Consider the following 13,967-nt stretch of genomic DNA (forward strand, 5'->3'; position numbering starts at 1 on the left):
GAAATCAGTATGCAAAATTCTAAATAAAATTCTAAGCTGTCAAATAAAAAAACGCATCTGAAGAATCAAAATCCAACTATTTACATCATTGCTGGTCTTCTATCGGACACGTCTTTCAAGATTAATTGACTGCAGAGGAATAAATCAGATGGATGTAATTTAATTTCAAATCGTACGTACTCGAATTTCCCAGTCGCATCAGATGATGTAAAAATTCGCTTATTGTCAGTATAAAAGTGTGCAACAGTTAAGAAGTAAAAAAATAAAAATAAAAATCAACATGTAATAAATTATATGAACGCTAATTAAATGACAAGTCGACTTATACTATGACTTTACTTGATAGACTTAAATAAATAATTTCTTTGCAAAAACACCCTATCGTTTGTCCTCGTAATGTACAATGGTCACGAAATGAATTACCGCGCAATTTCCAATAACATCGAGAAGATTATATTCGGCAATCTCGAGAATTATATACAAGTTTCTTATCGCCAGGATGGCGATATATATTCAGTACGCGGAGAGAGAAGCAGCGAAAGAGAGAGAGATCCACTTGACAAACCGTGCGCCATAAACAGGCGCGTTCTCCGGAGCGGCGATCCCCCTTTCGCGACATAACCGTAGATTCGACCCGCGCTGCATATTTGATGTCGCCCGCTCCATGATCGCCCAGAATTTTCCCCGGTGGATCGTGGCGGGCGGTCATAAGAGCTCCCAGTGATTGAGGGTTAGGGCAGAAGCCGATATGCCGGCGGTTCCTCGCGCGCGCGGCGGCGGCATTAACTTTTCATCTTTATATAATTCCACGGTCATGCCGCGCCGAGTCGAGCCATGGCAAGTAGGTAGATAGGTAGGGTATGTACCACACGGCCGTGCCACTACCCATCCACCCACCTTTTCCGGGCCGCGCCGGAACCGGGCGTAATTGCCGGCGATAAAGATCCGCCGAGATACGAGCCCTCGTTACGAGATTTGCCACCGGTGGGACCGCCGATTCGCGGCTGCCTCTTCTCTCCCCCTGCATCCACTATCTGCCGCTGTTGCTGCTGTTACCCCGGACGCTCCTCGTCGGGTTCCTTGCGTATTCACGATGCATTTTTACGAGCGACGTCTGATGCGAGGCCCTGACTCTCGCTAAATCATTCGCGAATCTACCGATTATCTGCCGCTTCTCGCGTTTACGACGCCCACGCGAAGATGCAGGACGGTCGAACAAATCGTAGTTTCTCCGCGCGAGTTTGGAAATTTACTCTCAATCGAGATGCTTTCCCTTCCAGATTTTAAAAACCAAAACGAATGCAAGATTGTCTTGCATCAAAATGTTTCACGCCATAATTGTAATTTCTTGTTGGGCGTAGATTATCACGCATCGGTCACAAAGTTGCATATATTATATCTAGAGTGTTAACATCAAAGGCCAACCATTTATAATTGGACAGAATATATAAGTCGAGTTATTACATATTCTGTGTTGCATTTCAATATTTGCCGGCACTATTAAAATATAAACTACTTTTCATGTAGACAAGTATTGATTGATATTCTGTTCATTAATACGGTAATTATATTCCGTCCAATTATAAATGTCTGCCCTTCACCTGTAAGATCGCTGTTAACAGTCTACATATAACACATAGAAGTTTGCGATCTCGACACATCTTATTCGACAAGCCGTCTCGAATTTACGGTATCGGTGAGAGGAGGAAAGGAGGAAAGGCGGAACAATCGTGAGAGACGGGGAGACAAAAGACTTACTATGTCGTCGTCGTCGTCGTGCGCGTGGTTTCGGAGAGAGACCACGAAACCACTTTGAGGGAAATCTATTGCATCCGTGGGTCGAGGCAGCCGCGCGTCGAGAGGGCGAGTGTGGGCTCAAATGACACGGAATAAAAGTAATGCCCGGCGATACACACCGCCCTTGCTAAGAACACCCTTCTTCTCGCCCTTCGGCCGGAGCCGTTCTTAGTACCGTCGCCGGAGGGTTCCCGCCGGGAAGCGGGCAATCGATATCCGGGATAAGAAATGCCCGCTCGCACTAGGAAGTCTCACACCACTATCGATCGCAATTATTTTCCGATACGTCGTAACAAAGGTGACGTATCGCGGTTGATTCGAATTGTTAAAATTGTATCTTTTTTAACCCGCTAAAGATATTAGAGATGTTACACAGAATATTTGTACTTCCTTAAATTGAGAGAAATAAACTTCTAAGAAAACAATTCTTTTTATTTCGCGAGCATAGATTGGAAAAATTGTTTAATATTTTCGTAGGAAAGCATAACATATATATGCATTCAACAACTATTAAGGTAAAACACTATTTAATGTAAAAACAAATTATCTTGCGTGAAAGAAAATAAAAAATTGATTGAATCTAAATAAATGCATAAATTAAAATAAATAAAATGAGCAAATAAAAGCGCAAGTAATCAATATCTTTGAGTGAAAATTCAAATTATTTATTGCAGTATACATTTCAGTCCTTTTCGGATCATCTTTAGAACAAAAAATTATAATTATCAATGTATAAACCGATAAACTAAATCGATTTATACATTGACAATTATATTTATATATTGACAATTATACGTTTTATTTATTTTAATATACATTTATTTAGATTCCACCAATCGTTTATATTTCTTCACGCAAGAAAAGTGCATTTAATCTTTTGTGTGTGTGACAGAAATATTTTATGACACAATAACTAATTTTAATTTTTACACAATTACTAAATTAATTTTTTGTTTACTTTGTTTCAATATTATAATGTAAGTTGATGTGATATACAATTTGTTAACATCATATAATTGTGATTATTTATATGAATACTTTAAACCGTTTGCATTGTATTAGAGAGTTGATTTAATCGCAGAGGACTTTGGCGGTTTTTCAGATCTTACCCGACAAGTCATCGACTCCAATCAAGATGCCTCGACCGTTCAAGAGACGTGTGGTTTGACGTTCCGAGAAGCTCTAGAAACTTTAGTCCCACGAATAACTCGGGCACACGCTACAAGGACACGCGGCGATGTGTCCATCGTCGTAGGGAATCGATTCCGTGAAATCGACCGATCTAATTTACGTAGACGCACGCGAGATTTTTTTTCATTGCTTTTAGCTTTAGCCGCTATTTACCTATTCGATGTGTCGCGCGTAATCCGACCAGATTTCGCCTTCTTTTTGTCGGCTCTCGCGTCAATTGACTGCCTCAGGCGGCTTTTTGATAGACTTAATCATACAACCTGTGTAATCGAATCTCTTGTTTGAATGACTTAGCTGGAAGATCGATAAATCGTTCCATCGCGTTGAATCGAAATCTCATTAATTTGTAAAGTATTAATGTAAATTTTCTAAAGATAATGTTTGAAATAATTTCCATTCTTTATGCACTTTTTACGCATTTTTTAAATTTGTGTATAAAGTTCTTGAAAAAATATAAAAGTGTATATATATGTATTTAAAATTTCTTGAGGTAAATATAACTTTTTTATTATAAAATATTAGAGGCGCATTATTTCTCAAATTAATCGCAAGATGAATCGTGAAAAGTAGTCAACTAAAAATAGTTACCTATATTTGAAAAACTATGTTTGAAGATATCGAGAATCTCTTAAACTGCGAAAATAAGGAGAAAATTATGCTCAATCATAAGAAATCATCTTCATCGAAGCAACGGTAAAGAGAATCTTATTGCAATCCTCGGTGATTTCAAAAGCCTAACATACCGCTCGATATATCGTACAGAGAGTTCAAGGTCGACTCTAGTAGAGGCACGTCGATTAGATTGCAAATCGAATATGCTTACCTTTGGATAGAAGTTGTATGAAGGTGCTGAAGAATCGAGGAAAGTTTCAATGGAGTGTGCGAACGTGCTTTGGCAACTGACGGATATCGTGTCTTCTGCGATAATTCGACATCGACTGCTGTGAGTCTCCTTGAACAAGAAAGTGTGTACTTATGAAGGACACATTCAAAGGTCGAATTCTTATTTCTATCTTTAATGATCACATTTTTGACTATTCTCTCTCTCTCTCTCTCAGTATAATTATAAATTCTTTTATATTATTATTCTTTTTTATTATTATTTTCTATTTAAATATTCCGATCATATACTGTCTCAATAAAAAATTTAAATCAAGCGCGGCGCAAAACATAAAAGCTTCACTTTTTTAAATCCTTCGATACATACTTAATATTATCAGCAATACTTTTATCATTTCTCATCTCTCGCGAGAATAATCGATCGATAAGGACCTGCTGTTTCAACTATGTTTCGAAAATTGACATACTGACCTACTAAAGGGGCTATATGCTATGACGTCAGTCGGTTTTCCTACATAGGGGTAATTCCGAACGGTAGGGTACGCTCTGCACGGGATCGATATTTTGGTCCATGGGGCTCGTCGGCATTAAAGAGGAGAAGACGCCTCCGTTGCGAGACTTATACATTGCAAGCATGTCAGCATCTCGCGATATCAGCGTACAACTGGACGCATTCGGAGAGTTCGCCGCGCGAAAAGCATTCTCCGCCTAATTCTATTACCAAGTAACGAATCTCTCTCTCCGACGCGAACCAAGATTGATCGTCGGGGAGAAAAAAGCGAGCAGCCGAGCGCGTGCTCGGCCATCCGGAATAAAGACCGGCGGTGAAGGGACGCGACGAACGTCGATTAAAACTTTTGTAAGCCGCCTTGGACGGATCATTGGCCGCCTCGGCAAACAAGAGTGACAGAGTTCCGCTGGCGGCTTTTTGCCCCGACTCGCTTTTTCTCGCGACTCGGTGCTAAGCTGTTAGTGGAATTGACCGCCAAAGCAGCTTACCCTTCTTCTCCCTCTCTTCCCGCCCTTCGATCACTCTTTCCTCCGACGTGAACTTTTGCGAGATCAATCGAGATACATCGACCAAGCCGTTTATCAGACACGCAAAATTGACGCTGAGAAAATATATTTCGATACTTGTCGACTTAATGATAATGATCGATGTTTGATATCTCTCCTTCTCTCTCAGGAGGTGGAAAAAGAGAGGATTGTCTTTTAAAATATAAATTTATTACCCCTCGTTTTTTTCCACCTTCAAAGATCTTGAACAATGTAATATTAATACAATGTATAATGCACGAGAAAGTATATTGTAAATTGAGTTTTCGAGAAAAGGAAAAAGAGATGTCTGGACAGTGAAGCAGAGATCAGATGAAGCGTGTGCAGATAATAAAAACCTATTCATTATATAAAATCGTTTAAGGATAATAAATATTAATTAGCCTTCCTGGCTCTCTTGATTTGGCAGAGGTAACAGCCGTATTAAGATGCATGGTCAAAGGGAGCAAAGTACAAATTACGCTTTCATGAAATTTCCGAAACGACGGTTCGATCGGCCAATAAGACGCGCCGTAACTGCCGAAAGTGGCCGTATCGATATTTGATCGGCCACGCGATATTACATAATTAGCGTTAATATTCCCGATCGGCGGATGCTACGAGCCACGGTGCGCGCGCGAGCGCACGTTTCCGTAGGATGCAATTATTCGACGCCTCTCTTAGTAGCGAGCGCATGAATTATTCGGCGTATAAGCTCGAGGCTCGTTAACTCGCGAAACGGAACGAAGACCATCGACAATCACGATGTCAAAGTCGAGGCAGGTGCCGACGGTGCGACGCGCACGACTTCCGGTGCGCGCTCGCACCGCGCGGCACTGCGCTCTTTATGCACTTGTTGCACAATCTACCTAACGATCTCTCTTCCCCGCGAGCTCGGATTAATAATCATGGCTCCGTCGTAGTCCTACGAGAGACGCGCGGTCCGGCGCGGAATCCTATTTAAAAATAATTGCGTACCCGCGCGCTCACCTGGTGGTTTCCTGTACTTGATTACGGCTAATTGTTCGAGATTTACAAGTATAATGGCACGTTTAATGCGGCGACTTACGTGACGGCCCTGAGACCGACTGTGTCGTCCTGCAGACACAACTTGTGCACGACTTGTGTGTGCGAGCGAAAAAAATAATCCCCTTCTCCTCGTCGTATGCGAGGCGACGCCGCGTCTTTGAGTTTCCTCCACGGAACTGTGACGAAACGATTGTCGGATGAGCGCAACTGACCTTAGAATTGCAAAGCAGTATAATTATGCGAGAATGAATTGTCTCGACCGTAGTGGTGTGTCAGAAGCGCATCGGAAATAAAATTATGCACGAGTGTTATATCGAGGAAAAAAACCATTTATTATCTCCTTTGAAGTAATTCAGAATTATTGCAACAGTTTCAACAACGATAAAAGTAATTATACTTTCGAATTGGCCGGTTCTTCCTCGAATAATATTTATTCCAGCCATTGTATTTTTTCTTCAGATTTCTTCTCATCACTCTTGTAAAGCTTCCTCTCTGTGACTAGTGGCTCACATTCGTTCTCAGCGTTTTATATAATAACGATAATGCGCGTAAACGATGCTTTGAATTCTGCCTGGCGCGGACTCTACAGATCCAAATTACCAAAGTGCACTGATCTTTCGACTGGGACTTTGATTTAAAATCTGAAATTAGTCGGGAGTAATCTCCCATTCCCAAAGCTTTCTCTTCTCTTTCTCTCTCCTGAATCGTCACAGCGCGCGTCTTTATGAGGGCACATTTGGACATTTTCGCAATCCGTTTGAGCTATCAACGAAATGACCATTCGCCACGATATCGTCAAAGCGAATAAACAAACGCATTCGCTATACGCGAAAAGAGAAGGGGAAAGAAAGAGAGATGAAGAGAGAAGAAAGATGAAGAGAGAAAGAGAGAAAGAGCGAAAAGAACATAGAGAATTGGCCACCGCCAATCTGTCGCTGGTTGCATTAGCCCGGGGGATTGGCTTTTCAAAAGTCCACGTTTGATGGACCATCCTCCTTCTCTGTCTCTCTCGCTCGGATACTTTTAAAGTAAATTAGCTTTTTAGTTTTCTGTGACTAAAACCCTGGGAGCATGTATATAAAAGGAAGGAAGGGCTTGCTCGAGCACGCCGTGTCTGCCGGAGGGTTCAACTGCCTCAATGTCTGAATAGACCCTTCCTCTTTCTCTCTCTCTCTCTCTCTCTTTTTCCCTCTGCTCTTATCCTACGTCCAGCCTTGTATTCGCGAACGCAACTCGACCTATGTGTGTACGGGTGTCTAAGTCAGACAAACGCGTTAAACTACTCTTACACCGTGTGTACGTCTGAATGCCCAAAAACACAAAATGCGCCACTGCATCGGCAAAGAACAGAGAGTGGTCTCCACCCGCGCGTTAATTCACGTGAAAGATCAGCCGAGCGGCCGCTCCCCGAAGCGACGATCGCTTTTGCCAACTACCGTTGACTCTTTGCCGTTGGAAAAAAAGGACTAAGTCTCGTTTTCCCAGCATCAAAATAACCACCGGGAGGAATCTCGCTTTTTGCACAAAACATGTGTACAAGTCTCTTTGGAAAGGCAAAAGAAGCGTTTTCGCGAAAGAGCGAAATGTGGGTGATGGTGGAGATTGGAATAAACTTTTACAAAAAATAAACAAAAAATTGATCACGGTAAATGAAACAACATTATGGTTGAAAGTATACGATACAATATATCTGGTGTGAAAGGTGTGGTTTCTAAAAAATTAATAATAAAAAAAAGGATATAGATATACATATACAGGGTGAGCCATTTTAAGTTACCCACCCCAATAACTTTTTTATTTTTGAATGTACAACAAAATGTTTCAAATAAAAGTTGCTTGACTTCGAGGGGGACAGAAGATGGTGGCAAAAATTTGACGTTGGATAGTCATTTGAAGGTCACATAAAGGTCACCTTCAATTTCTTAAATGGAACCTACTATTTTTCATTGCATATTCTTGTAGCTTATCTCGAGAACTTTCCAAAACACTATAATTAAGTACCTTTTCGTTAAGTACTTTTTGAGTTATGAGGCTTGAAATAATTTCTTAATTTTACATAAACCGTAAAATATCTTGTAAAATATTCATTTTTCGATTATCTTATCTTAATACTTTTATGTACAAAATAATGAGAGGAATCAATTGGTGTAAAGAAAACACATAATTGTTTCGAAAGAAAAAATATAATTTGCAATTAACAATTACATTTTTTTTTCAAAACAATTATGTGTTTTCAATTGAGAAAAGGTGACCTTTATGTGACCTTCAAATGACTATCCAAGGTCAAATTTTTGTCACCATCTTCTGTCCCCCTCGAAGTCAAGCAACTTTTATTTGAAACATTTTATTGTACATTCAAAAATAAAAAAGGGTGGTTATTGGGGTGGTTAACTTAAAATGGCTCACCCTGTATATGCACGTATATACGTTTATGATAGCGATTTTACCAAAAATAATTACATGTTATAATCTCTCATGGTGCTGTTATAGTTTCGTAATTAAAAAATTATAAAGTACAGATTGAGATAAAAAAGTGACTGCACCCGCACAATCGTTAAATGAAGGAAAATCGATAATTCCATGTTAGGCAATAAACCAAATTGTCGGTTAATACGCGGCGAGAGCTCATTGGTTACACGATTGAATTACCAAACAAAATTCTTTCGGAGCGTAGAAGCGTAGGCAAAGTTGCCGCAGCTATCGAATTTACCTCTCAAACTGATTTCATTGTATTACAGCGGGGAGGGTTATGTAAATTGATGAAATGGAGATCAAGCTGAATGAAATTGAGATACACCCGGCCGGGGAATGCGCAATTTATTACAAAAATATTCGTTTTTAATATGGCGCAGCGAAAACTGTAGCGCGAGAAATGTACACGCCGCGATATTTATATATCAAATATGTGTTTTGCATTTAATTGCCTGGCGCGAATTGATCGCGGAGTCGAAAGAACAATTCGTTTACGAAAAATGCCAAGCGTGGTTGGTATTTGTTTTTTTTTTAATTTTTTTATTATTGCACAACCAACGGCAAATATGATAGTTTTATGCTTTGAAATAACAGGGACAAGGATCATTATATTTCTTTTTACTAATTATGTAATTAAATTTACTCGACTTTATACAGCAAATAATTTTAATTTAATTTTACCTATGTAAATTATATAATTGTGCAGTCAGCAAAAAAAATACATTGTTTTTTCTGCAAAATATATAATTTGTTAAAAAATAATGCAATTTAGATTACAAAATATAGTCAAATTATTTTTGCAATAAAAAAATTTTCTATGTTCAAAGATGTAAAGATTCACTTCTCCTACTTTAAAAATAACAAGTTGAATAATCTCAGACAGACTGCCGATAATCTCTGATATTCGAATTAAATGTACGTGTTCTTTATAGTTGAACACCTAATAAGATTACCTTGTGGTTATTTCGCAAACTTTCTCGCTAAAAATGCGATTCCTAGCGAAATCGTTCTATCGTGAATACGTATCGTCACGAAGGCAGAAATATAAATTCCGGAGCAAGATCAATTTCGCCTCGAGATTCGTTCTCTCTCGGCTTGGCCTTTTATAGATTTGCCGATCTAAGATCGAAGGAGATTTCGCGCGAGAGTATAACTAGATTACGCTATCAAACCGGTCTCATTACGACGTGGTTAGCTCTCTTCGATCTAGGAAGCGCGCGAGAGAGTATAATCCAGATTCCGTGCTGGCGCGTATACGAGCCATCGGGCGATAAATAATCGAACGAAATGGTGGAAAAAAAAGAAAGGGGGAGAAAAGCGAGAAAAAGAACGAAAGTTTAAAGGCAAATACTCACAGACTCCCCGCGAGGTGACCCCGAGCTGAACTTCTAGCAGACGTTGCGGGGGGTCTTCTAACGAGCCGTGCAATTAACATTTTTATTAGACGGTTCTTCAAGCCGATCCTCTGCTCTGCTCCACATGTGTACCTGCCAGAACCTCATCGATACCTCTCGGCAATGCGGAACAGCCTTCTGCCATCTGCAAAATGAATTTTGAGTTTGCTATAACATCTGTATGAAAATAGAGGGAAAGAGAAAAGAAAGAGAGAAAAGATGAGTCTCATTTGCATATTTTTAATCTTCCATTTATTTAATCGGCCTTTTTTGTCCGCGAAAATTCGTAAATACAAATAATTTCCTCCCTCGCCGGAACTCTAATATATTACATAGACACTTTTATTTCTTTTCAAGGATGAAAAAGGGGGTATTAATGGCGGAACATTGGTCGAATCGTGCGTTACTCGCGTTCGATCTTCTCGCAGGAAATTCCGTCGAAGAAATAATCGTTCTCGCGCTGCGCGATCTCGCCCCCACCGCGATATTACTCCTTAAACATCGTCTTCGCACCTAGAGCGAGAGCAACCGTGTTATTTTCCGACATGAGCGCGTCTCGCGCAACAAAACAAACAAGGGCTATCGTGCCGCACGTAGGGCGCATCATCCGGGCGAGCCAAGCCGGTAAGTATCGTTGCAACGCAACGCCGATATACGATGGTTGTTGCGCATTTCAGGGCCGCGCGCTCGACCGATGCGCGTTGCATTGTTCGGCATTTCTCTCCATGTGGCATCGCGTCGATGCGCGCTACGTGCCGTACGGTGATTTGGCTAACCACACGTTTGTTGAGCCATCGGCGGCATCCGGCATTGTTTGCTCGCTTTGATGAGGCCAATTCGCGTCTCGCTTTTGCGTTTCATGTGGGAGATGCGTGCGCGCGCGCGCGCGTGAGCGAATGCACACGTACACGCGTGCAATTCGCATAGCTCGTGCGTTGGATCGTCCGCCAGGATGGCGATCGCCGCCGCATCTGTGTGTGCGTACGCGCGCGCACGTACACGAGAGAGCCTGCGTATGTCATTAGTGACCCCGGGGGTGACCCCGGGATTCGCTCTCACCATACCGGGCTATCAACACCGACCACCGTGCACCACCGACAGAGAGGAGCTCCATTATGCGCTCCTAACGATACTCGCCCCATGCGCGAAACATTGTCGCGAGCCGCCGCGTCGTTGCTCACTTTGCGAGGTATGTATTGCGTTGATTCGATGCGCTTCTGCCTCGTCGACGTAAATTGCATTCCGTGAAATCGAGCCTTTCTTCAAATCAACGAATGATTTTGATTATTCGTTTTCGATCATTTTTTTATTCGTGTAAATTGACGAGAGTATTTTTCGTTTAATTACAATCGATGATTTTCTGAATAATTTAATCACAAAAGTGAGTACGCAATTTTTTACGTTATGCATAATTCAACATATATAATTATAATTGTTTACATATTTTAAATTAATCATTTAAAAATAAATAAACTTTGATATCATTTAAAAATGATTCAATTTCTTGTATTACATAAGACAAATTTATTTATTTTTAACCTATTTTTACCTAAAAATAGATAAAAAATCAAAGTCATTGTGTGTGTAATAATTAATTGTATAATATATATATTATTATTAATAATAAACAAAAACAATAAATTGGAGATAAAGATAATATGCAAAATGACAATAAGAATTCTCAATAAGATCAAAACAACACGCGTTATACCTAAAATTGACAACATCAGTGACTATAAATAAAAGTGGACACGAGAGAGAATGAGTGAAGCCGATCGATGCCGCGAAAATGAAGACACCATCGTGTTACGATCGATTTTTTTTTGCGGGAACAAGAAAAAGTCGGTGCATATTTCCATCTGGTCGTCGGTGACTTGCAAAAAGCGCAGCTCGACACGCCGCGAATTGCGAGGCGAGGAGAGCTTGCGGCGCGTCTCATAAACGAGCTCGTAGGAAGAGAGTCCGCGATCGATCCGACATGGGGACGTCCGTCTGGCGCGGAAGAAGAGTAAGTACGTTATACACGAGGGCCCCCGCTCGTACAACGATACCGCTCGTCGTGTCCCGTCTCCGCCGAACTGGTAAATAACTGGTAGTGCTATTAAATGCAGACACGAGCGCGCGAGCGCGGCCCGGAAATTGCCTAATTTCCTGAGTGCGCGCGCCGATCCGTCAACCTGACGTGACGGGGACGTGGCTGCACGGAATACCGTGACTTTTAATGTCAAGTGTGTCGAAAGAAAACGCCGGCTATATCGGCGTCTCTCGCGAGGCCTATATAAGGCTGGACCGCGAGACGGACGGATATATACGTCGCTCTTGTTCGCTCAAGTGGATTTCCGTTCAAGTCGAGCACCGTCGACGCCGCGACACGAGAGACTCGCGGGCTCGATCCAATTGCCCTCGCCTCTATTCGCGTCTACATCGGAAGCGGATATGCGCTTCTCGTTAGATTAATCGCAATCTCGTGAATGTTCTTGACAGTGGCAGCACGCACGGACGTCGCGTCCGTGAGTGCGCGGCTCTTTAGCATGATGAATCGAATGAGTAGTTGATTAGCCAGTAACGATTATTAACGCATGTTCATTCGGCTTGTGTTTATTATTTAGATTATCTTCATTAAAATTAAAATTAATATTTGCAATGTAAGGCTACTTTAAATTTTACAGGACTAATAGTTATTATGGGACATGCAATATTCATGCACAATATTCAGCATACAATGTGTGTATGTATTTCAAGAATATAAAAAAATTAATAATAATATTCCTTTTTTTGTTTAACAATAAATTTGTTTTATATGTCAGCACTTTTCCACAACGAGCATTCTAATATACGTTATATCGGATCAGTGTATATCGATTCACATAAGTTTTTTCATTACACGTTACATTGTTACCGCTTTATGACCCGTTAAAATCAAACTTTCGAATATTTCGCAATAACGTATTACCGATATATGCAAGTAGAGGTAAGAAACATTGTTAATTGAAACATTGAATTATCGCATAATCAACAAAATATTTTAGGGAAAGGAATTATACCTGTAGAATGACAGATATTTCGACTATCGGATTGCGGAGTTATTGATAGCGATATTTGTCGACCACGTCGAGAATTCCTCTGCTGGAATGTACCAAGCTACCGATAGAAGCAATAAGCTCTCAGAATGAGTGGTTATCGAAGAGGGAAAGATAGCCGCTCGACGTGGATCCATGGTGATAGAGAGACTAATCCGTTGGCTTAGTGTTTCCCAGGAAAAGAAGGGTGACAGTAGATAAGAGAAAAAATCCACAATTAAGAGGCGTCAATCGCTCGTGACACATGCTCCGCCGCTTTTCTATCTTTGTTACACATCTCAAACTGGTCCGGAATTTTTTAGATACTAGTACTTCTAGTATCAGATACTGATAAATATCAGAGATTAGATTAAAACTGGTAATTATTTCAAAATTCAAGTGCATTCAAATTCTTACCGAGTGTAATCAATCATTGATAATAAATATATAAAAAAAATATATTCCATTTCAACTGTGTCAGTTGTCAATAAACTGATAAATTCCATCCTAATTCTATCATAATTTAAAGAAATATTTGTCTAGTAAAAACTGATACATGAAATTTAATTATGTATCCATTGAAAAAAGTTTTCCTTGTATACACATATGCATACAAACAAAATATCCCCAAGTCTTTATCAGGAAAATGTTCAATTCTGAAATAATAATTCGAAAAGATGTACAACAGAATACACTCTTCCTTTGTCTCTTACTTTAAATTCCACGAGTATACAACACGCGTTCGTCGAAATCGGTGAGAGCAGTTTCCCCGTGAGTCGTTCGCGCTCTAGTGTGCACATGCGTATGTGTGCGCGCGCGCGCGCGGCGTGTTTGTATGTGTGTGGCGGCAATCTCCGCGTCAGCCGTGCGATGTCGTATCTGTTTCACCAGATGCCACATGCGCCGCCGGCAGGGTCGTGAAGCAGGACGAGGGGGGTTGCGATACCGTCTCTCTCTCTTTCTCACCCCTCCACGACAGAATGGGCGTGTATTGGCGTCCCCACCAGCCGAGTCTCTTCTCCTACGACCCCTCCGTCGCTTTTCCCACCAGGTGGACCAGGGGCGACTCCGCGACCGTGAGATCCCACACGAACGGATGCGGCGACGGTGGGACAAGAGAAGGGAAAACGGACGGTGGAACCGTTCTCGT

General features: G+C 41.0%; 1 protein-coding gene across 5 annotated transcripts in view; it reads right to left on the reverse strand.

Annotated features, from left to right (window-relative positions):
- The window catches only part of LOC145976650 (uncharacterized), a 279,978-nt gene that overhangs the window by 25,783 nt on the left and 240,228 nt on the right, over positions 1–13,967 (reverse strand). For 4 of the 5 annotated variants that reach the window (XM_083107887.1, XM_083107889.1, XM_083107885.1 and 1 more), the window contains 2 exons: positions 9,720–9,903; positions 3,812–3,940 (listed from right to left, as the gene is read on the reverse strand). In XM_083107887.1, coding sequence (XP_082964013.1) covers positions 3,812–3,940; positions 9,720–9,799 — 209 coding nt within the window. In that variant the 5' untranslated portion in view covers positions 9,800–9,903. Of the gene's footprint in view, positions 1–3,811; positions 3,941–9,719; positions 9,904–13,821; positions 13,960–13,967 lie in introns of those variants that run through there. The other variant, XM_083107888.1, reaches the window with a different exon arrangement.

Source organism: Camponotus vicinus, unplaced genomic scaffold (assembly GCF_025532165.1).
Source record: "Camponotus vicinus isolate PSW18456_S1 unplaced genomic scaffold, iyCamVici1.0 SCAF_9, whole genome shotgun sequence".
NCBI classification, from domain to species: domain Eukaryota; kingdom Metazoa; phylum Arthropoda; class Insecta; order Hymenoptera; family Formicidae; genus Camponotus; species Camponotus vicinus.